We start from the raw sequence: 25,119 nt of genomic DNA on the forward strand, positions 1-25,119 counted from the left end.
GTGGCGGGCACCTGTAATCTCAGCTACTTGGAAGGCTGAGGCAGAAGAATCACTTGAAACCAGGAGGCGGAGGTTGCAGTGAGCCAAGATGGCGCCATTGCACTCCAGCCTGGGCAACAAGAGCAAAGTTCTCTTTCAAACAAAAAGAAAAAAGAAAAAACTATGTTTCATCCACACAATGGAATGTTATGTAGCAAGTAAAAAGAATAAAATAGCACTCACACAATAAAATGAAAACACTCCCAAGATATATTAACTGAGTAAATGGGAGTTATTCAGCAGTGGATATACTATGCTACCGTTTGTGTAAAGAATAGAAACACGGCCGGGAGCGGTGGCTCAAGCCTGTAATCCCAGCACTTTGGGAGGCCGAGACGGGTGGAATCACGAGGTCAGAAGATCGAGACCATCCTGGCTAACACAGTGAAACCCCATCTCTACTAAAAAATACAAAAAATTAGTCGGGCGTGGTGGCGGGCGCCTGTAGTCCCAGCTACTTGGGAGGCTGAGGCAGGAGAATGGCGTAAACCTGGGAGGCGGAGTTTGCAGGTGAGCTGAGATCCAGCCACTGCACTCCAGCCTGGGTGATGGAGTGAGACTCCGTCTCAAAAAAAAAAAAAAAAAGAATAGAAACACATATATGTGTGTAAATGCATGGGATATCTAAGGAACGATATGCAAGAAATAGTACCTCAACATATAGTAATGCAGTAAGAATGGTAACTAATACACATAGCACTTACTCCTCATATTCTAAGTACATTACGTATTTAAACTAATTCAATATACTCCTTTTAAACTGACAGATATTCACATACCTGTCTTACTTCACTAGAATATCAGCTCCTTGAGAGCATAAACATGACATAAGCCTTTTTATACCCTACACAGGCCAGGTGTTGTGGCTCACACCTAAAATCTCAGCAATTTGGGAAGCCAAGGAAGGAGGATCACTTGAGGCCAAGAGTTTGAGACCAGCCTGGCCAATACAGCAAGACCCCATCTCTACAAAATATGTATATTGTGTATTTTATATATGTGTGTGTGTGTGTATCCTACACAAATGCTAGTATATTATTTATCACATGATGTTCTCAAGATGTGTCTCAGTCAGTATCAAATATGAGAAAATATCTTTGCCATTTAGAGCTGCTGATTTTAGAGGTTAATAATCATTAAGTAAAAATATCTTTTCATAGTGAGTTTGCTATGGCATGAAGTTGAACCACAATGCAAAAATAAGTGGGTTTGAAAGTGTGCTATTCTATATAAGTACACCCGATTATAGTTGTGCTGGACACACCGGGGAACTGAACTGAATTATTGAAGAAACATCCTGTTTTCCTCTTACTTTCCATTCAAAAGACTGCGTTATCACAGCACAGTCCTCTCCCTTTTCATACTTTGAGTTCAGGGGAGTATTTTTAAGTGTTTGAGTGTAAAAGGTCTGCTACTAAGTTAAATGGGATCAAGTATATAAAGTGCTTAGTACAAGCCTGCCCCATCATAAACCTCCCTTAAAGTGGAGCAACGTCTCTTTTTCATGTTGGAGGCTTAAGGCATTATGGGAAAGAAAAGTAAATAAGAGCTGGTGCTCAATCTTGTCAACAATTGGGAAATGAGTCTGTAACAAAAATAGAGTGGAAGGCGGGAGTGAAGTGTTTTTGCCTTTGACAAGTCATTAAAAGTCATCAGTGTTATAAATCAGACAGTCTGGGGGAAAGAGAAAAAACAAATAAAACCCTGATTCTTAGGTTCAAAACTTCACTTATTCAATATAGTATTTATTTCGGTGCCTACAAGGGCGAGGCAGGCATTATAACAGGCAATCGTTGCCTTTTGGCGGGTTGCGGTAATTCGCCAAAATAACAAACACAAAGGGAAAGGAAGAGGAGAGGCACCCACAGATGTTCTCTAGGCCTTTTAGAAAACATGGACTTGTTCCTTTGACCCCGTATATGCGAATCTATTAGAAAAGTGACACTGTAGACATAAGGGAATGGATACTGTTAAAAAAGAAATGCCCCACAAGAGTTACCAGGGCAAAACCGGAAGAGTCTACAGTGTTACCCAGCATGCTGTTGGCATTGTTATAAACACATGAATTAAGGGCAAGATTCTTGCCAGGAGAATTAATGTGCTTGGTGACCACATTAAACACTCTAAGAGCCAAGATAGCTCCTGAAACACATGAAGGAAAATGATCCGAAAAAGAAGGAAGTCGATGAAAAAGGTACCTGGGTTCAACTGAAGTGCCAGCCTGCTCCACCAGAGAAGCACACTTTGTGGGAACTAATGGGAAGGCGCCTGAGCTGCTGGAACCTATTCCCTATGAATTCATGGCATAATAGGTATAAAAAATAATAAAAGACCTCTGAACTGTAAAAATGTTCCTTTTCATTGAGTAGAAGTGTGGTGTCCCTTCCCCTGAAGAAATATTTACAGCAAATTTAATCGTGTCCTAATTCATTGTGTAACGTCTTTACTATTTGAATTTAATGTATTTCTTGCTGAAAGATGTGAGGTGGGTTATTGTGCAACAAATTATGCAATTGGTTACAGAACAGCCAGATATTGTTTATGAAATATTTGTACTGGTTTGAAGATAGTCCCTCTAAATCACCATGGAAGAAATAAAATAATTTACAAAGATTTAAATAAAAAATAAAAACAGGTGGCCAGGGGCAGTGGCTCACACCTGTAATCCCAGCATTTTGGGAGGCCGAGGCAGGTGGATCACCTGAGATCAGGAGTTCAAGACCAGACTGGTCAACACGGTGAAACCTCGAGTGACTACTAAAAATACAAAAGTTAGCCAATTGTGGTGGTGGGCACCTTAATCCTAGCTACTCAGGAGGCTGAGCCAGGGAGAATTGCTTGAACCCTGGAGGTGGAGGTTGCAGTGAGCCGAGATTGTGCCACTGTATTCCAACCTGGGCAACAGGGAGAGACTCCATCTCAATAAGTAAATAAATAAATAAATAAATAAATAAATAAATAAATAAATAAAATAAAAGACACTGTATGTGGGGAAGAGGAGTGGGAAAAAAATGGAAAACAAAATTGCTGTCTTAGTCCACTGGGCTACTTAGCAAAATACCGTAAACCGGGTAGCTTATAAACAACTATATTTTGTTTCTCACATTTCTGGAGACTGGAAAGTCCAAGATCAGGGCAGATACATTATCTGGTGAGGCCCCACTTTCTGGCTTACAGATGGTGACTTCCTGCTGTGTCCTCACATGGTGGAAGGAATGCAAGAGGTCTGTCTCTCTCAATCCTCTTTCATAAGAGCACTAATCCTATTCGTGAGGGTGAGCCCGCATGACATAATCACCTCCCAAAGGCATCACCTCCTAATACCATCACCTTGGGTGTTAGGATTTTGGCATGTGAATTTGGGAGGAACATAAACATTCGTACCATAGCACTTGCTATACTCTTATCTTTCTCAGTGTGCTGTAGCACAGTGAAAACTCTGTCACTGACTAAGGAACCTCTACTCCAAAATCCTTTTTTTTCTTTATTTTTCATTCATTTGCAAGCTAAAAAGTAAATACAGACTACATGTTTTCATCAATAATTCCAACCTAAAGAAGTTCTATTACCTAACAGGTTCATTTTCATAGTTAGAATGTAATTTATAAATTTATCATTTGCAGCCAGGCACAGTGGCTCATGCCTGTAATTCCAACACTTTGGGAGGCTGAGGTGGGCAGATCGCTTGAGGTCAGGAATTTGATATCAGACTGGTCAACATGGTGAAAGCCCCGTCTCTACTAAAAACAAAAAAAAAATTAGCCGGGCATGGTGGCACACTCCTGTAAGCCTAGCTAGTCGGGAGGCTGAGGCAGGAGGATCACTTGCACCTGGGAGGCAGAGGTTGCAGTGAGATGAGATCACAACACTGAACTCCAGCCTGGGAGACATAGTGAGACTCCATCTCAAAAAAATAAAATAAAATATCACTTGCTTATATAACACAAGAAATCTTGTAAAAACATAATTTCCAGTCAGGCGCGGTGGCTCACACCTGTAATCCCAGCACTTTGGGAGGCTGAGATGGATGGATCACAATGTCAGGAGTTCAAGACCAGCCTGGCCAAGATGGTGAAGCCCCATCTGTACTAAAAATACAAAAATTAGCCAGGCATGGTGGCAGGCACCTGTAATCCCAGCTACTTGGGAGGCTGAGGCAGGAGAATCACTTGAACCCGGGGGATGGAGTTTGCAGTGAGCTGAGATCTTGTTGCTGCATTCCAGCCTGGGTGACAGAGTGAGACTCCATCTCAAGAAAAAAAATATATATATATACATACACACACACACACACACCCAAATATATACACACATATATATAATTTCCTCAAATAAATCATAACTTTTAAAATTAAATTAGAAATATCTATTCAAATTATTTTTTAAATACCATCAAGGCTGGGCATGGTGGCTCATGCCTGTTTTCCGAGCACTTTGGGAGGCCAAGATGGGAGGATCACTTGAGGCCAGGAGTTCAAGACTAGCCTGGACAACATAGCAAGACCTCATCTCTACAGAAAATAAAAAATTAGTCAGACATGGTGGTGTGTGCCTCTAGTCCCAGCTACTAGGGAGGCTGAGGTAGGAGGATAATTTGAGCACAGGAGTTTGAGATTGTATTGGGCTATGATTATGCCACGGCACTCTAGCCTGAGTGACAGAGCAAGACCCTAAAAAAAAATTGAATTATAAATTCATTATGAACTTTGGGAAAATTATTTATTTTTCTCCACGGGATTTAGACAAGTAATTTCACATTTCATTGTAAGTCAAGAGTAAGAAAACATTTTTTGTACATCCATCACAATAGAGATCACAGTATATCGACGAAATATTTAAATACACTGTACAGAGATTGATTTTTTAATGGATTTCTATAAGTAGTGTTAACAGGAAAAAGCATGTAATACAATCTACTCTGTATCTAAGAGCTTTAATTTATTCAAATATTGGGAGAAATTCATCTTCTGAATTTTTCTCATTTAAAAAGCATTATGAAGGCCGGGTGCGGTGGCTCAAGCCTGTAATCCCAGCACTTTGGGAGGCCGAGACGGGTGGATCACGAGGTCAGGAGATCGAGACCATCCTGGCTAACATGGTGAAACCCCGTCTCTACTAAAAAATACAAAAAACTAGCCGGGCGACGTGGCGGGCGCCTGTAGTCCCAGCTACTCCGGAGGCTGAGGCAGGAGAATGGCGTGAACCTGGGAGGCGGAGCTTGCAGTGAGCTGAGATCTGGCCACTGCACTCCAGCCTGGGTGATAGCGAGACTCCGCCTCAAAAAAAAAAAAAAAAAACATTATGAGAACTGATTCAAGGATGGAGGAATCAATTAGTACTCAGCAATTCACAGACATGACATATAAACACGACATTTTTAATATATAAACAAAGACTGCATGTTGGCAGCATAGAAGACAGTCTTGCTCTTCCTCATTTTTGAAGCAGAGATATTTCATATTTCATAGTTTCTGAACTTCCTCAGGAGTTCTGAGGGAGCATCCTTGGACCAGCGGAAACGAAGGTGCCAACCATTCGCATCTGAAAAATCTTTAAAGGAAAAAAAATAAATGTTTAAAATCAGAAGTAGGAAAAGTCAATCTTGTTACAGTAAAACAGCTTGGGGATAAAATTTCACTGCAACAGGTACAATGTAAGGGTAAGACTTTGGTGTGAATTATTAACATCTTAGAGAAATGGATTAACTTAAGCAGACTGGAATTCTTATGAACAGGAATTACAATTTATATGGATGATAAGACCTCACATGCTTAAATGCTTAATAAGATGAAATACATAGATGCCTCCAGTGGTGGGGATTTTGACAATTCACATGCAAAGAAATTCAAAACAAATTTCACAGTTTTCAAAAACCTTTCAAAAGTTAAAAGTCAATGGTAAAAGGATCCCTGGAAATACAAGTACTATAATTGAATTCCACAGTAATAAGATTTTTCTTTTTTAGTTACAATAAACAACATTGTTGAAAACCAGAGGAAAAGAAGGTAATTTTCCTTCTCTACTAGAAGTATAAATTGGCAAAACTCCTCTGGCAGGCAATTTGACAATATTTATCAAACTTGTTAAAATGTATAAACCTTTGACCCAATAATTTTACTTCTTGAAATGTATCCTAAGGAAATAATAATGGATGCACCCAACGATTTAACTGTAAGGATGTTTATAATGATACCATTTATAAATTTTGTTTGCAAACCAGGAAACATTCTAAACTTTAGCAAATGAAAGCTGGTTAAAAGGTTTTGATATCATCATTAACAATATTTTAATATTTACCATCATAGAAAAATGCTCATAACATATTGCTAAGTGACAGTTAAAAAAAACACTGTTTATATAGTATGACCCCATTCCTGAACTCATTATTCACATGAGTATTTATGTGAAATTTTTTTAAATCTAAAAAAAGGCCAGGCATGGTGGCTCACGCCTGTAATCATAGCACTTTGGGAGGCTGAGGCAGGTGCATCTCTTGAGCTCAGGAGTTCGAGACGAGCATGGGCAACATGGCAAAACCCTGTCTCTACAAAAAAAAAAAAAAAAAAATTAGACGGGCGTGGTGGCATGTGCCTGTGGTCCCAGCTACTCAGGAGACTAAGACAAGAGGATTACTTGAGCCCCAGAGGCGAAGCTGAGAGTGTGCCACTGCACTCAAGCCTGGGTAGTAGAGTGAGACTCTCTCAAAAAACAAACAAACAGATAGGAAAAGGTACACCAAAATTAATAGTATTTATCCCTGGATTGTTACAATAGATGTGATTTTCTTTGTTTGTTTGTTTGTTTATTTTTCTGACACAGAGTTTCGCTCTTGTTGCCCAGGCTGGAGTGCAATGGTGCGATCTCAGCTCACCACAACCTCCGCCTCCCGGGTTCCAGAGATTCTCCTGCCTCAGCCTCCCAAGTGCTGGGATTATAGGCATGAGTCACCACACTCAGCTAATTTTTGTATTTTTAGTAGAGTCAGGATTTCTCCATGTTGGTCAGGCTGGTCTCAAATTCCTGACCTCAGGTGATCCACCCGCCTCAGCCTCCCAAAGTGTTGGGATTACAGGCGTCAGCCACTGTGCCTGGCCAATTTTCATTTTTTATACTCTTTGTTGTTTATCTGTACTTTCTTATTTTTCTGCAATAAAAAGCTATGCTTTTTGTCTTTTTATGTTAATAATATTGCTAATGAAAAAGCAGGTTACAGAATAATATATAAAATATGCTTCCATTGATATTTTAATATAGTATATAAATATGTAGTCAGAAAAAGCATACACAGAATAGTTAACAATGGTTATCTCAGAAAAACAGATTACACTGACACTTTTTTTTTTTGAGATGGAGTCTCGCTCTGTCGCCCGGGCTGGAATGCAGTGGCCGGATCTCAGCTCACTGCAAGCTCCGCCTCCCGGGTTTACGCCATTCTCCTGCCTCAGCCTCCCGAGTAGCTGGGACTACAGGCGCCCGCCACCTCGCCCGGCTAGTTTTTTTTTTTTTTTTTTTTTTTTTTTTTTGTATTTTTTAGTAGAGACGGGGTTTCACCATGTTAGCCAGGATGGTCTCATCTCCTGACCTCGTGATCCGCCCGTCTTGGCCTCCCAAAGTGCTGGGATTACAGGCTTGAGCCACCGCGCCCGGCCTACACTGACACTTTTTAAAGAATTATTGGAGAAAGCAAATCTAAAGAATTTTCATTTGGGGAAAAAGCAAAAAGAAAATTGTTTCTGATTGCTATAATTGTTCCTATAATTAAAACTTACTCACAAAATATATATAGTATGATCCTTTTAAACATACTAACACAAATGAAAATATACCAAAATATCGATAATACATATTTCTCTAAATGGTAAGATTATGAGTTATATGTTCTTCCTTTTGCTTGATCATATTTTCTCGCATTTTATGTAGTAAATAAGTGTCATTTTTGTTTAAAAAGATGTAGTTTCTGGCCGGGCATGGTGGCTCACGCCTGTGATCCCAGCACGTTGGGAGGCCAAGGCCGGCGGATCACGAGGTTGGGAGTTTGAGACCAGCCTGACCAACATGGCGAAACCCCGTCTCTACTAAAAATACAAAAATTAGCTGGGCATGGTGGCACGCGCCAGCAATCCCAGCTACTTAGGAGGCTGAAGCAGGAGAACCACTTGAACCCGGGAGGCGGAGGTTGCAGTGAGCCCAGATTATGCCACTGCACTCCAGCCTGGGCAATGGAGCGAGACTCCATAAAAAAAAAAAAAAGATGTAGTTTCTAGTTTGGGTTCCTGTAGAAATAGACATGCAGACAAGAACTTGAAACAGGTTGGGCACAGTGGCCCACATCTATAATCCCAGCACTTTGGGAAGCTGAGGCCAATGGATCACTTGACCTCAGGAGTTTGAGACCAGCCTGGGCAATATGGCGAAACCCCATTTCTATAAAAAATTCGCCGGATGTGGTGGTGCACACCTGCAGTCCCAGCTATTTGGGGGCTGAGGTGGGAGGATCATCTGAGCCTAGGAGGTCGAGGCTGCAGTGAGTCAAGATCGCACCACTGCACTCCAGCCTGGGTGACAGAATGAGACTGTCTCAAAAAAAAAAAAAAAAGAATTTGAAACAAAGTGGCTAATTTGGGAGGTGATCCCAGGTGGCACCTTAACAGAATTAGAACCAAATCTAGAAAAGGTACATTATCAAACAAGTTACCACTATGGGTAACTGCAAATGATCCCACTGGGGAACCCTGGGAGACAATATAAAACTTTTTAGAGTTATCTCATGTGAGGGGTGAAGGACGTGGGGAATTTAGCCTCCCACTCCCACTCATTATTGTCATGCAAAGGGCATTTACTTCCTGGCAATTACTGCCTGCTGATTTGCTGCCAAGCAGGCTCCATTGCCAGAGCAAGCCCTCTGGCAGAGTCATAATGTTTGTGGTTGGAGCCACAGGGTTGGCAATGCCTAGGAAGGCAGGTGCCCAGGGACATGGCAGCACACCAAAATCATTGCATACATTTAAATTTTTCTTGGTGGGACGTGGTGGCTCACACCTGTAATCCCAGTGCTTTGGGGGGCCAAGGTGGGCAGATCACGAGGTCAGGAGTTCGAGACCAGCCTGGCCAACATGGTGAAACTCCGTCTCTACTAAAAACACAAAAAATTAGCCAGGCATGGTGGCAGGTACCTGTAATCCCAGCTACTTGGGAGGCTGAGGCAGGAGAATAGCTTGAATCCAGGCGGCAAAGGTTGCAGTGAGCCAAGATGGTGCCACTGCACTCCAGCCTGGGGAACAAAGCAAGACTCCTTCTCAAAAAAAAAAAAAATTTTTTCTTTCTCTTTTTTACTCCAAGATGTTACACGAAACTATTTTATTCTAGAACTGTATTTATCAGAATGCATATTTATTGCATATTTAAGCAGAAAGAAAGTAAAAGTGAGATTGTCTCGCACAGTGGTTTTCAGATGCAGTGCTCCATATTTCACTGTTTGCAATAAAGAATTAGACTGTGGTGGGGGCTATTTGGTGGCTACTCATCACAGAAGAGACATCAAAAGGCAAATTCCAAAGTGAATATCTAGCACTACTTGAGGAAATTAGCAAATATGCTGAAAAGTTATATATAAGAAGCCACGCAGGGCTTCGTAAAGTTGACGGGAGTAATATTTCTTAAATGCTGACATTACAAAAATTTACACTGCAGTAAAATGAAATCATAAATAATCATGCAACAGCACTTTGATATATCCAACTCCAGCTTTAAGGCACTAGTCAGAAAAGCCAATAATCTTTTAAACAGCATAAAGAAAATACTTGTAAATGCAACCTTTGGCAGAATTTCATAATTCTCCAACAACAGCTTCTTAGAACAATGATTCCCAGTCGGGTGCAGTGGCTCATGCCTGTAATCTCAGCACTTTGGGAGGCCAAAGTGGGCAGATGACCTGAGGTCAGGAGTTCTAAACCAGACTGGGCAACATGGTAAAACCCCATCTCTAATAAAAACATGAAAATTAGCCGGGTATGGTGGCGGGTGCCTGTATCCCATCTACTTGGGAGGCTGAGGCAGGAGAATCACTAGAACCCAGGCGGTGGAGGTTGCAGTGAGCTGAGATGGTGCCACTGCACTCTAGCCTGGGCAACAAGAGCGAAACTCTGTTTCCGAAAAAAAGAACAATGATTTCCATTTCCATCCCCTCCACTTCGTTCTTCTTTTTTTTTTTTTTTTTTTTTTTTTGACACAGGGAGACACAGGGTCTTGCTCTGTCACCTAGGCTGGAATACAGTGGCAGGATCATAGCTCACTGCAGCTTCAAACCCCCGGGCTCAAGCAATCCTCCTGCCTCAGCCTCCCAAGTAGCTGGGACTACAGGTACATGCCACAATACCTAGCTAATGTTTTTTTACTTTTGTAGAGACAGGGCTCTTGCTATGTTGGTCAAGCTGGTCTCAAACTCCTGGACTCGAGCGATCCTCCCACCTCAGCCTCCCAAAATTCTAGGAGTGCAGGCCCAAGCCACTGCAGGGCTGGCTTCACTTCAAAAAAACAGCATACGTATCACAATATGAAGACATTAAAACTGTCATCACAATTTGTTCTGAGTAAATTATATGTGAAAATTAATTATATGAATTGGCATTATCTGTTATTACCCAAGTAAATTAGAGTCAAGAACCAGGGAGAGGAAAAGAAAAGCACTCAAGACACAAATGCCTGCCCAAGAATTCTATCACAAGCCAGCTGCTGAAATGACCTGCCTTGCCTCTAAGGCTAGTTTTACCTATTGCCATCACTCACCAATTAGAGCTTGCTAGCTCCAAAAAACTTTGCTAGTGCCCATGAGTTTTCTTTCATAACAATATGTAACATTTCTCTTTCTAATAAAACACGCAACATTTTATTTGTTCTTCAGACACACCAAAGACCACCCATCTGTGTGTATGCCCTGAATTGCAATGTGGTTTTTATATATTTTCCCAAGTAAAATGTTTTACATAGAGATTCGAATCTATATTTTTGACTTTGACATAATATATATCTACACTGTGGAATGTTATCGGCTGTTAAAAAGCAGGAATTCATTCTGAATGTAAGGATTTAAAAAGAAGTCCCTTAATAATAAAAGTTAACACTAAAAAAGTGTTTATGATGTGCCTGGTACTGGTCTAAATATTTTACGTGTGTGTGTGTGTGTGTGTGTGTGTGTGTGTGTGAGAGAGAGAGACAGGATCTCATTCTGTCACCCAGGCTGGAGTACAGAGGTGCAATTGCAGCTCACTGCAGCCTCAACATCCCCCTACACACCAGGGCTCAAGTAACTGGGATTACAGGCACGTACCACCACTCCTAGCTAATTTTCGTATTTTTTTTTTTAGAGATGGTTTCGCCATGTTGCCCAGGTTGGTCTCAAACTCCCAGCCTCAAGCAATCCACCCACCTCACCCTCCCTAATTGCTGGGATTGCAGGTGTGAGCCACTGCATCCAGACAATTAAGTTATTTACTCCTCAAAAAAAAAAAAATTTCTTATGAGGTAGACACTAATATTTTGACCATTATATAATTAAGAAGACATAGATGCAGAGGGGTTAACTAGCTTGCCCAAGGTCATACAACTCATCAGTGAAAAGCTGAACCCACATTCTTAACCACTGTGTAACACAGAGAAATGTGTGCAGTATAGCCCCATTCTTTACTTTTAAAGCTCTCGTAAGTGCACATATACACACTTGTATTAGCATAGAGAATAGTGGAAGGAAACACATTTGAGTGTCAGCCTTGGTTACTTCAAGAAATAGAAGCAGAGTTGGCCGGGCACGGTGGCTCAAACCTGTAATCCAAGCACTTTGGGAGGCCAAGGTGGTGGATCACAAGGTCAAGAGATCGACACCATCCTGGCCAACATGGTGAAACTCCGTCTCTACTAAAAATACAAAAATTAGCCAGGCGTGGTGGCGCCTGTAATCTCAGCTACTCAGGAGGCTGAGGCAGGAGAATCACTTGAACCCATGAGGTGGAGGTTGCAGTGAGCCGGGATTATGCCACTGCACTCCAGCCTGGCAACAGGGTGAGACCGGGATTACGCCACTGCACTCCAGCCTGGCAACAGGGTGAGACTCCGTCTCAACAACAAAAAAAAAGAAATAGAAGCAGAGAAGGTTGGCAGCCTGGGGTAGACACTAAGTTACTGCCTAGATATGATTCTTTGAATTTTTTAACAGCAAGTCTATACTTCTTTTGTTTTTATTCAGTATCTAATGACTATTTTTTTAAAAAGAAGGAAAATTTCATAGAATCCTATGAGAGGGGCTCATGAGGCCTCAGCATTATGCCTGAGTCTCTGAAGTATCTCTCACCCCACCCACACTACACCTAATTCTGGTGTGCACAGACTTGATCTAAATCTGACAGAAACAGAAAGACTCAGGGAACCCCTGGGGGTTCAAGACACACATAACTGAACATTCATCGTGTTTACATGCAGAGGAGTGATTGTACTCCTGTGTTTGCTTAAAACACTGTTTTTCTACATTTCGGGCTTCTCCTTTGATCAGTTTGTTATATTATAACCATTTCCAGTTACTGGGTGATGCAATCAATGTGCAGACTCCACAGCCATCTCTTGGGTAACCAACAGAGACATCTGAATCAAACTCTATGAAACTTCATTCCCAGCAAGAAGAGAACATGTAAAAGTTCTCCCCAAAAAGAGATTTGAAGTGACTATTTCTCAAAAGACTGTAATCCACCACAAGCCATCTATCTTCTTTTTAATACAAGTGTTCTAGGGTGTTCAGGAACGTTCTGCTTAAAGGCTAAATTCGAATAGGGTGTTACATCACTACCCTGAGAATCAACACATAATTTGAAGGAAAGTTACAATGTGTGTGTATATATAACACATCTAAACTAGTTGGATGGCTAGATAGATTGTCAGATAGACAAATCATACAAACAGCTAACATTTACCTAGGGCTTCCTAGAGGTGAACCGCTGTGCTAAGCATTTTGTATGTATCTCCCCATTTAATCCTCATGGTAACTCTATAAGAAGGTACTATTTTTTATTTAAGAGATGGAGTCTCACTATGTCAGCCAGGATGGAATGCAAGCACCTAATCGCAGGAGTGATCATCGCACACAGCAGCCTTGAACTCCTGGCCTCAAGCCAGCCTCCTGTCTCAGCCTCCTGAGTAGCTAGGACTACAAGTGCATAGCAATGCACCTGGATGAGCAAGTACTATTATAATCCCTATTTTATAGATGCAGAAACTGAGGTCTAGAGAAGTTAAGTAACTTTGCCAAGTAATACAGATGATAAGCAGTAGAGCTAGGATGTGAACTCAGGTAGTGTAGCTTGGTAGCCAGGAGGTAAACTTCTATAATACTCTGCTTCAGTGGATTTATAAATGATTCAGAATGTCTAGAGAGCTACTTACAGATAAGGCATTATTGGGCCGGGCGTGGTGGCTCACACCTGTAATCCCAGCACTTTGGGAGGCCCAGGCAGGAGGATCACCTGAGGTCAGGAGTTCGAGATCAGCCTGGCCAATATGGTGAAACCCCATCTCTACTAAAAACATAAAAATTAGCCAGGCATTGTGGCAGGCGCCTGTAGTCCCAGCTACAGGGGAGTCTGAGGCACAAGAATCGCTTGAACCCGGGAGGCAGAGGTTGCAATGAGCTGAGATTATGCCACTACACTCTAGCCTAGATGACAGAGTGAGACTCCATCTCAAAAAAAAAAAATTAAATTAAATAAGATATTATCACAAGATAGGGCAATGCCTTGGAACACTGACTCTGAAGCCAACCTGCCTTGGTTCAGACCCCTTTCCCTTCCCATATAAGCTGTATGACTTTAAGCAAATTACTCAACCTCCTGGACTTTGGTTTTCTCATCTATAAAATGAGAATAATATTGACATCAGTCTACAAGCTTGTAATGAGAATTAAATAAGTTAATATATGTAAAATTAATATTAAATGAGATCATAAATGTAAACTAATACATGTAAAGAGTGTTCCTGCACATAGTAAACATTCAATCAATGTTAGCTAGTGTTATTTCAGTAAAGCCAAAGACACTGAGAATTGTCTCAAGGTTTCCCTTCTGAGGAATGCCTTCCAGTTTCGGTGTCAATGCTAAGTTTCTTTTAAGATGCTAAACCAATCTTTAAACTTGGCACTGCTGTGCAAATTGGAAAAGTTAGGAATAAATGCATTATAAACAGAGCTCTTTAATTTCAGACTTTCTCCATTCTGCAGTTATATAACATGACTTACTTGAGGAATCTGAATTTTGCGGGGAGACTGACTTCTCCAGGGGCTTGGGTTCTTTCTGCTCCGTTTTCTCTGTGGTTGAAGCCAGCTCCTCTTTCTTTCTTTCTCTTTGCTCATTCCATTCCTCATTTTCAATCTTGCTGGTATGAGTCTTGTCAGATTCTTCCAGCATCAGGTCTTTTTTACCTCTGACGGCCCAGTGCATGGACTAAATTAATGTAAAGCAGAGATATAAAAATTAAATTGATATTATATGATTTTCTATATTTAAAGTTTGATATGTGGTAACACCTGACCTACTACTGTAGCACTAATTAACAACATGTTAGACTTGACTATTAACAAGTTACTCATAAATTAATCCAGATATTAATTAATCCAACTATTAATAGTTACTTTTCACCATACACCCTTCTGTACCTTTTTAATTTTCTGTTCTGTATATGTATTTCCTATTAGATCTAAAAATTGGACAGATGGATGAATGAATGGAGAGATGGATGCATGAACTAACAAATGAATACAGTGAAAAAGAGCGCTTTTGATTTGCTGTGTCAAGAATATTTCAAGTGGAATCATTAGCCCTACCATCAACCAAAATAATGCCTAACTATTTCTTAAAACCTCATCTGGATACTGTGGGAAGCTATTCCTGAAGTACTAAGAAACAGTGACTTACTAGCTCTATTACCAAAACTCAAGACTAGAGGGAAACACAGCCTTTTAACACCCTAAAATTATAAATATTCTAGCTCTCTGCTCTATTCAAACCAAAGAAGTCATTTATTCCCACCTTCAACCTGTCTCTTCCCAACTACAAAAAAGTGTCATCCTGAATCCTCTTCTTCAAATATAACCAGTCCACAGGCTAATCAACCCCAAGATCCAAGAACCACCCCATAAAGCAGTCATTGCCACCAATAAATGTAATCAGCTTTCACCCTAACAAGAAAAAGAAAAGAGGCTGGGCGCAGTGGTTCGTGCTTGTAATCCCAGCACTTTGGGAAGCCAAGGTGGGTGGATCACTTGAGGCAACACTGAGGCAAGGAGTTTGAGACCATCCTGGCCAACATGGTGAAATCCCCATCTCTACTAAAAATACAAAAATTAAGGCCGGGCGCGGTGGCTCAAGCCTGTAATCCCAGCACTTTGGAAGGCCGAGACGGGCGGATCACGAGGTCAGGAGATCGAGACCATCCTGGCTAACACAGTGAAACCCCGTCTCTACTAAAAATACAAAAAAACTAGCCGGGCGAGGTGGCGGGCGCCTGTAGTCACAGCTACTCCGGAGTCTGAGGCAGGAGAATGGCGGAAACCCGGCAGGCGGAGCTTGCAGTGAGCTGAGATCCGGCCACTGCCCTCCAGCCCGGGCGGCAGAGCAAGCCTACGTCTCAAAAAAAAAAAAAAAAAAATACAAAAATTAGCTGGGCGTGGTGGTGCACACCTGTAATCCCAGCTACTCAGGAGGCTGAGGCGGGAGAATTGCTTGAACCCAGGAGGCGGAGGTTGCAGTGAGCCGAGATTGCACAATTGCACTCCAGCCTGGGCAACAGAGCAAGACTCAGTCTCAAAAAAAAAAAAAAAGAAAGAAAAAGAAAAAGAAATGGGAATGAAAGGCACCAAAATGTAACTGTAGTTATATCTGTGTAACAGAATTACATCTTTTGTTTTTGTATTTCCCAAATTTTCTATGAGAAGATTATATATATCTACAATTAGAAAATATTCTATTTTAGGCTGGGCGCTGTGGCTCACGCCTGTAATCCCAGCACTTTGGGAGTCCGAGGCGGGTGGATCATGAGGTCAGGAGTTCCAAACCAGCCTGGCCAACATGGTGAAACCCCATCTCTACTTAAAAAAACAAAATTAGTTGGACAAGGTAGTGTGTGCCTATAATCCCAGCTACCCAGGAGACTGAGGCACGAGAATCACTTGAATCCAGGAGGCAGGGGTTGCAGTGAGTTGGTATTGCACCACTGCACTCCAGTCTGGGTGACAGAACGAGACTCTGTCTCAAAAAAAAAAAAAGAAAATATTCTATTTTTAAAATTAGATGAAGTTTCGATGCAAAAACATATAAGGAGGGAGATTCCTGGTGCCAACAATATGTGTGGGAAGGGAATAGTTACAGAGTAAATTACACTTCAAAACCATTTGCTAAATTGTAAATGCAAGTACTACCCATTTCTCTGTAGATTTTATTTCAAAATAAAAATGTTAATTTTTTAAAGAGGCAATGCCACAGCTGGTATTAAAAAAAATTGACTTTGGTTGGTTTAGGTTTGTTGCTTTGGTTTGGTTTTTGCATATGCACAAAATAAAAAAGCTGCCAGTGACTTCCTCTGCAAAAGGATACTACGAAGGTTAGTGAAAAACAGGGAATAAGACATTCAAGAATTCAGGGCCCAGAGAGCTGAAAATGTAAACTGTGAGCTTCACAAGCCAGCAAGGTGGCCTGTACATGATGTATTGATCTCTGTGCCTCAGTACTTCTCTCTTGAAATCAAAGTACCTGTGGTCTGCCTTAGATAGGATTAATGTCTAATCCACAGTAAATGCTTTAAAGGTTTCAGTGAAAAGATGTTCTGAAATAGTAGTCTGATCCATCTCCTTTGTGAGTAAATCAGAATAAAATATGTTATCATCAGAATCCCACATCTGCTGATCCTCATTAAAGAAATATGCAGAAGAAATATCCAAACTGTATCTAACCTCAGATACAAGGGCTTCTCATGCTTTGTAGTTCAATCAAAGGACTATCATCAGAGTGATGCTAAGCATCACTGTTTGCTGGGACACAGTTAGATAGTCTGCAAATCACTCATTTCTGTGTTCACAAGCATATATCTCAACTCCACAAGGGTATTAGTTGCACAGAAAAACATTTAACATCAAGCGAACTAGTCTATTGTGGAGCTACTCATTTCAATAGAATCAGCAGCAATAAAAGATATCAAATGACAGCAATTGATACCGACTAAGAGAGAGACTAGAAAGGGGAGAGTCTGTAGAGCAAGATAATAAAATGCACAAGACAGAAAATCTATATATGCATGGAAGGAACTAACACTAAACAGACAGCAAACCTAGGTGCAAAGGCCACTAATCTTAACAGTTTATGAAATTGCTATGTTGTTATTCTGCCTTCACAACCAACTTGTTTACCAGCTTTCTTAAATGAGTTGTTTTTTTTTTCTCTAGGAAGTCATTTTCTTACATTCTAGACCTTCGTCAATACTAGGAAATAGTGCTCGCCTCAGCAGCACATATACCAAAATTGGAATGATACAAAGAAGATTATCATGGTCCCTGTGCAAAGATAACAGGCACATTCGTCAAGCATTCATTAAAACACACACACACATACACACACACAGGGAAATAAAAAATTTGGTTTACATTCCAGTAAACATTGGCACAAAATTTTTTTAAATCGATTGACTTAGATGAGCCATAGATCAGCTAAATAGCTATACAAAATTGACTGGTTATTGTTATCCTGGATCAGCGATCACCACGAGTGAATTTTTTATTTGTCAGGGTGATTTCTGACCTGCTTTTGGATAACATCCAATTAAGACAGATTGCCTTTTGAACTAGCAGAAGGTGTTGAATTGCACACAGTTTCCCATCTGGCTGGTGAAACCGTGGCCATGTGGGCGTAGTAGGAAGCTTTCCTGAAAGGTAGTCTGTGGCCAGTTGGACCCACCCCAGAGACACCTTGCCCAGCTGGGAACCCAGAAACAATCAGCAGACAAACAGGCCCATGTGGAGCTGACCCAACCAGCCCTCCCAGAGGCAATCAATTTGTCAAATGATCAGTTCACCAAAAATGTGTTTCCATTAACTCTTTATAAAATTTGTAGCAACTGAAGTGGCATGAGATAGTTTTAGCGGCTTATGAGAATTTTTCTCAGCCATTCATTTTGACTGTGCCTTTGCTGTGGCTTCTTTTTCCCATAGACATCCTAAATCCATGCTGCCGTATATTTTGGTGCTAGAGGGAGAGCCATCCACACCCTGGGTTTCTGTGGGTAAAACCATTTAGCATGACAAAGATACATTTCCCTAAGATTCTTTGGAATCCTGGGATAACTCTTCAGGTTATCCCAGGATCCCAAAGACCTGGATTACTGAATCCTCACTCCAAACCCTTTTTTTCAGACCAATACTACATGTCTAAATTTAAACTGCCAACATATTCATTGACCTGGGTGAGGTCTTAAAATATTTTTACAAATTAAACTATCAGGAGGAACTTCTAGAAAACGAAAAGAGAAATAAATAAGTGGGTAGTAAAGTGACAGACACTGTGGGGAAAAAATGCCAGTTCAGTTGCATCACTCCTGGATGATAGAAATGTGGTATATATACACCATGGAATATTACTCAGCCCTAGAAAAGAGCAAAATAATATCTTTTGCAGCAACTTAGATGGAGCTGGAGGCCATTGTTCTACATGAAGTAACTTAGGAATGGAAAACCAAATATTGTATGTTCTCCGTTACAAGTAGGAGCTAAGCTATGGGTACACAGAAGCATACAGAGTGGTATAATATACAGAAAGTAGGAAGCTGGGAGGGAGATGAAGGATAAAAAACTACATATTGGGTACAATGTATACTACTCAGGTGATGGGTGCACTAAAATTTCAGACTTCACCACTATACAATTCATCCATGTGACTAAAAACCGCTTGTATTAGTCTGTTTCACACTGCTGTAAAGAACTACCTGAGACTGCGTAATTTATGAGGGAAAGAGGTTTAATTGACTCACAGTTCCTCAGGCTTAACAGGAAGCATGACTGGGAGGCCTCAGGAAACTTACAATCATGGTGGAAGGTGAAGGAGAAGAAAGGGCCTTCTTCATATGGTGGCAGGAAAGAGAGAGAAGGGAGAAGTGCCACACACTTTTTTTTTTTTTTTTTTTTTTGAGACGGAGTCTTGCTCTGTCGCCCAGGCTGCAGTGCAGTGGTGCGATCTCAGCTCACTGCAAGCTCTACCTCCTGGGTCCATGCCATTCTCCTGCCTCAGCCTCTCAAGTAGCTGGGACTACAGGCACCCGCCACCACGCCCATCTAATTTTTTGTATTTTTAGTAGAGACGGGGTTTCACCGTGTTAGCCAGGATGGTCTTGATCTCCTGACCTCGTGATCCACCTGCCTCAGCCTCCCAAAGTGCTGGGATTACAGGCTTGAGTCACCACGCCCGGCCCCAGTGCCACATACTTTTAAACCATCAGATCTCATGATAACTCCCTATCATGAAAAAAGCAAGGGGGAAATCCACCCTCATGATCCAATCACCTCCCATCAGGACCCTCATCCAATTCAATATGAGATTTGGGCAGGACACAAATCCAAACCATATCACCACTCGTACCCCGAAAGCTATTGAAAATGTTTTTAAGTTTTTAATTTAAAAAAATGTAGCACCCCTGAGGCTGTGGCTCATTTGAGGAATTTTCCGAAAGGAAATTCCCAAGATATGATCCTGTGTGTGATGCTACAAAAGTACACTGTGATTTGGCCTACCTTGTGGGTACAGGGACTAATAATGCTCCCAAACAATGCTTTTCCTTCCAGAGGGATTATACTGCTTAAATAAAAAAGCAGAAACACAGGGTTGATGGTGCGAAGGAAAGGGAATTTATGAGATTTAACAATCTAGCCAGGCGTGGTGGCTCACACCTGTAATCCCAACACTTTGGGAGGCCGAGGCAGGCTGATCACCTGAAGTTGGGAGTTTGAGACCAGCCTGACCAACATGGAGAAACCCTGTCTCTACTAAAGATACAAAATTAGTCAGGCGTAGTGGCGTATGCCTGTAATCTCAGCTACTCATGAGGCTGAGGTAGGAGAATTGCTTGAACCCGGGAGGCAGAGGTTGCAGTGAGCCAAGACGGCGCCATTGCACTCCAGCCTGGGCAACAAGAGCAAAACTCCGTCTCAAAAAAAAAAATTTATAAATGTGCTGGGCATGCGTTTTAGATACATGTCACTGAAATTGAAATAATAAAGCTATAATCATTTTATTGTCAGAATGGCACATATAATATGATAGTCTACCCTTATCCTCAAGGGGTGTTCCAAGACTCCATGTGGATGCCTGAACCTTGGGTAGTACCAAACTCTACATATACTATGCTTTTTCTGATATATACACACCTATGATAAAGTTTATAGTTCAACCCCAGTCCAAAACGAGGTGAGTATAGTACAATAAAATTTTTGAGAGCTTGTAAGAGCACATTTACATAACTTTTATTATGTATGTTGTTATCATTGTTCTAGTTTATTATTAGTTATTGTTACTAATCTCTTATTGTGCCTAATTTATAACTGTGGCCATATGGGCATAGTTCTCATAAGCCGCTAAAACTATCTCATGCCACTTCAATTGCTACAAATTTTATAAAGAATTAATGGAAACACATTTTTGGTGAACTGATCATTTGACGAATTGATTGCCTCTGGGAGGGCTGGTTGGGTCAGCCCCACATGGGCCTGTTTGTCTGCTGATTGTTTCTGGGTTCCCAGCTGGGCAAGGTGTCTTTGGGGTGGGTCCAACTGGCCACAGACTACCTATCAGGAAAGCTTCCTACTACGCCCACATGGCCACAGTTATAAATTAGGCACAGTAAAAGATTAATAACAATAACTAATAATAAACTAGGATAATTATAACAATATATGTAATAAAAGTTATGTGAATGTGCTCTCACACTCTCAAAATATTTTATCATACTATACTCACCTATTTTTGCACTGGGGTTGATTGCAGGTAACTAAAGCCAAGGAAAGCAAAACTGGGGATAAAGGGAACACTACTGAATACCTGACGCAAACACCCTAATGGTGACATTTATCTACAAAATGATAGACAGTGATCTCTTAGGTGATGAACAATACTAGGTATGATCATTGTTATTAATTTCTCTAGAATAGCAAATGCAAAATGATGAACAGATGCAATATGCAAAAAGACAAGGCGACAATTAAAATGTTATAGAAAGAAGTGAGGCTCTCACACGCAAAAGTTACTGTAAGGCATAGACAGAAAGGAGGCCGGGGGCGGTGGCTCACACCTGTAATCCCAGCATTTTGGGAGGCCGAGGTGAGCGGATCACGAGGTCAGGAGATGGAGATCATCCTGGCCAACATGGTGAAACCCTGTCTCTACTAAAAATACAAAAAAAATTAGCTAGGTGTGGTGTTGTGTGCCTGTAGTCCTAGCTACCAGGAGTCTGAGGCAGGAGAATCGCTTGAATCCGGGAGACGGAGGTTGCAGTGAGTCCATATCGCACCACTGCCTGGTGACAGAGAGAGACTCCATCTCAAAAAAAAAAAAAAAGAACAAAAAGGAATGAAAGGAAAGTTATAGAATGTCTATCAAATGAGGTATAGAACAGGTAATACTTGGTATATAGGATTCAAAGTCCACTGTGGAAGAGAAATAGAAGGATATCAGAAACAATAATGTTTAGCCCAAACAAAGAAGACTATATGAGAAAAAAAAAAAATCAATGCTAATTTGAAGCAGAGAGATATGCATCTCATCATTTTTGTACCACTAATAAAAATAAATTTAAAGCCAATATAGCCCAGCATACTATTTCAACTTTGCTGACAAGAAAAATGATGCAGCCAGTAATATCTAAAATGTAATTATTGTAAAACCTTGAACAGTTCACAGTTAAGCTACATTCAGAGCAGAAATGATGTGTTTGGAGACAGGAAATTAGTATTTAATGGAAAGATGTTGGCAATATAAATCCAAGTGGGGATTTGGAGAAGAGTTTTTGAAAATACTAAAAATACAAAAAATTAGCCAGACTTGGGGTCGGGTGCCTGTAGTCCCAGCTACTCGGGAGGCTGAGGCAGGAGAATGGCACAAACCCAGGAGGCGGAGCTTGCAGGGAGCCGAGATCGTGCCACTGTACTGCAGCCTGGGCGACAGAGCGAGACTCTGTCTCAATAAATAAATAAATAAATAAATAGAATAGCAAGAGTCAGGAATCCAGTTGCAGTTACAGTGTGTGACACTTAGGAGACTGGGAAATATAGTTATGCAGAGTTGGTAGAACAATATTTAGCTAGTGTCAAAAAGGAATTTTGAATTTACACAACGAAAATCACAAAAATCTTATTTTTCGATACATAAAGTCACAATTTTTTGAAAGATTCCCTCTAGTAATTTTGTGCATTTATACAATAAATATATGGTTAGTCTCTCATAAATAATTAGCCCATCTTAAACAAATCCATATGAATGCAGACTTCTTTCCAAAATGCAATGAAGAAAACAGCTTACATTTTATGTAGAGTGGCTTTAATCATATACTTTGGAATTTTTCATTGCTCTTCCCCATTATTTCAAAAACACTCTTCAGTATTATGGGTCTTTTATCAACAATTTGCTCAAGTCTTCAAAAATAAAAACTCTGAAGAAGGAAATCTAAATGTAACCCTAAAGGACTATAATTTAAGAGATGTGAATCATTTTATACACTAATTCTAATAACTGTCCCTGAAAACTTACCTATGAGGTAATTTCTGTATTATAAGTCCCATGTCATAGAAAAGTGTTCCAATAGAGAGAATCTAGGTAATAAATCATGCCTAAATATTTAAAATTACATTTTGTCTATAATATACAAAGGTCAATGTTGAGCAAAATAAATATATGACAGTAATTAGAGTGAATATTTTGATATTTATGCCTTTAAATGACATGAAGAAGATAACACAATGTTTTTAAAGTCTAACAATTCTTTTTTTTTCTTTTTGTTTTATTATTATTATACTTTAAGTTCTAGGGTACATGTGCATAACGTGCAGGTTTGTTATATATGTATACTTGTGCCATGTCGGTGTGCTGCACCCATTAAAGTCTAACAATTCTTTCACCAGAATGTTTAATAGGAATAATTCATGACTTTCTTTGACTAATCAGATCCTGCCTTTTTAATGAAAATTCTAAGCCTTAAAAAGAGAACAAGCTGACATAAATGAAAAAGATGGAGAATATGAATGTACAATGGTTAAAACTCAGCAATTCATGAGCAACTTGAGAAACACGTTTATTACAGCTCATAAAACAGTAACCAATAACAGGGAGTGTGTATACTGAAACAAACAGCCAAAGAGACTGAAAAAAAAGTGTAGTCACAGGCTGTTCTGGCACAAATTCATTGCCTCTATTCTGGTGAGTTTCTCTTCATGGGATTTATGGACACTGAATTACATCCAGACTTTGCTAACTTCTTGGTTTTCTCCCTCCTATTGCCAAATGACTCTTTAAGCTACTACATGAGTCTAATCTATGGGCATCCCGAGCTTCACAAATTCACGTCATCCCCAGCAAGAAACCCACCGTCTTCACTGAGTCATTCAAAGCTTCCCACTGCTGGAATGGCATCGACATCTGGCTCCTTCGCCAGTGGTCATAGCGAGCTCGACTCTCTTCATTGGTCAAAATCTCCTTTGCCTTCTGCAGTTTCTGAAAAGTCTCCACTGGAAAACAAATCAAGAAATGAGCACTTCTCTCTCGGAGGGGATATTTTAAACCCCAAAACTATCCAGCTGATCTTACTAGAACCATGACTCTGTCACTTACTAGCTATATGACCTTGGGCCAATTTACCTCATTAAGCTTTTGTAAAGGGTATCACAAGGACAAGCAAGATCATGGATGAAAAGTGCTTGGCACACAGTTTATCCACTCCCTGTATTGTGCCTCAGTCATGTGCCAGATGCTACTCCTGGTGCTGATGACATAGATGTGAACAATAGACATTATTAGCTGGGGAAAGAGACATTTGTAAACATTGAAAAAATACTATTCTGTCTTGTAGGAAGAAAACTACCTCTTTTAGTGCTGGGTGTGAGAGAAGGCAGTAATTAGGCAAGAGGGACAGTAAAACTGAAGACTATAAAGCAGGAAGGAGCACGGTGACTTAGAGGAAGTAGGAACTGCCAGTGTGGCTGGAGGACACAATGCTAGGGGAAGAATGATGAGGGATGGGGCTATACAGTAGACAGACAATAGCTCAATCAGCTAGGGCCTGAGATGTCATGTTAAGGATGCTGGTCTGCTTTTTGTCCTAAGAAAAACGAGAGGTCTTAAGCATAATAAATAACATGGTAGATGCTGGGACAAATGGTAGCTTGTCACTAATCTACTTGACCAGATGGCATATAATAGAAACCTTTTATGGCTCTGTTAGCAACACCTCCAAAATCTCTTCTGCTCCTCAGTGAAGTAAAAACTTTCTGCAGAGCAGAATACAAGATCCATACACAGGCCAGGTGCAGTGGCTCACGCCTGCAATCCCAGCTCTTTCGGAGGCCGAGGTGGGTGGATCACAAGGTCAGGAATTCAAGACCAGCCTGGCCAAGATGGTGAAACCCCGTCTCTGCTAAAAACACACAAAAAAGAAATAGCTGGGGGTGGAGGCAGGCGCCTATAATCCCAGCTACTCGGGAGGCTGAGGGAGAGAATTGCTTGAACCTGGAAGGTGGAGGTTGCAGTGAGCTGAGACTGTGCCACAGGACTCCAGTCTGGGTGACAGAGCGAGACTCCATCTCAAAAAAAAAAAAAAAAAAAAAAAAAAAAAAATCAGCCGGGCGTGCTGGCGCACGCCTGTAATCCCAGCTACTCAGGAGCCTGAGGCAGGAGAATCGTCGAAACCTGTGAGGCGGAGCTTGCAGGGAGCCGAGTTCGCACCACTGCACTCCAGCCTGTGCGACAGAGCAAGATTCCGTCTCAAAACAAACAAAAATTCATATGTTGAATTCCTAACTCCCAA

General features: G+C 40.8%; 1 protein-coding gene and 1 non-coding gene across 2 annotated transcripts in view; one reads left to right on the forward strand and one right to left on the reverse strand.

The window, feature by feature from the left end:
* Nucleotides 1-5,297: 5,297 nt before the first annotated feature.
* The window catches only part of DNAJC12 (DnaJ heat shock protein family (Hsp40) member C12), a 44,773-nt gene continuing 24,951 nt past the window's right edge, over nucleotides 5,298-25,119 (reverse strand). The window contains exons 3-5 of the mRNA XM_010375425.2: nucleotides 23,685-23,824; nucleotides 14,312-14,516; nucleotides 5,298-5,589 (exon numbers count right to left, since the gene is read on the reverse strand). Of these exons, the coding sequence (XP_010373727.1) occupies nucleotides 5,495-5,589; nucleotides 14,312-14,516; nucleotides 23,685-23,824 (440 nt within the window). The 3' untranslated portion in view covers nucleotides 5,298-5,494. The remainder of the gene's footprint in view (nucleotides 5,590-14,311; nucleotides 14,517-23,684; nucleotides 23,825-25,119) is intronic.
* Nucleotides 17,556-17,662, forward strand: LOC115900545. The gene has a single exon (XR_004060227.1). It is a non-coding gene; the product is annotated as a U6 spliceosomal RNA (small nuclear RNA).

The sequence above is a fragment of the Rhinopithecus roxellana genome, chromosome 11, assembly GCF_007565055.1.
Source record: "Rhinopithecus roxellana isolate Shanxi Qingling chromosome 11, ASM756505v1, whole genome shotgun sequence".
NCBI classification, from domain to species: domain Eukaryota; kingdom Metazoa; phylum Chordata; class Mammalia; order Primates; family Cercopithecidae; genus Rhinopithecus; species Rhinopithecus roxellana.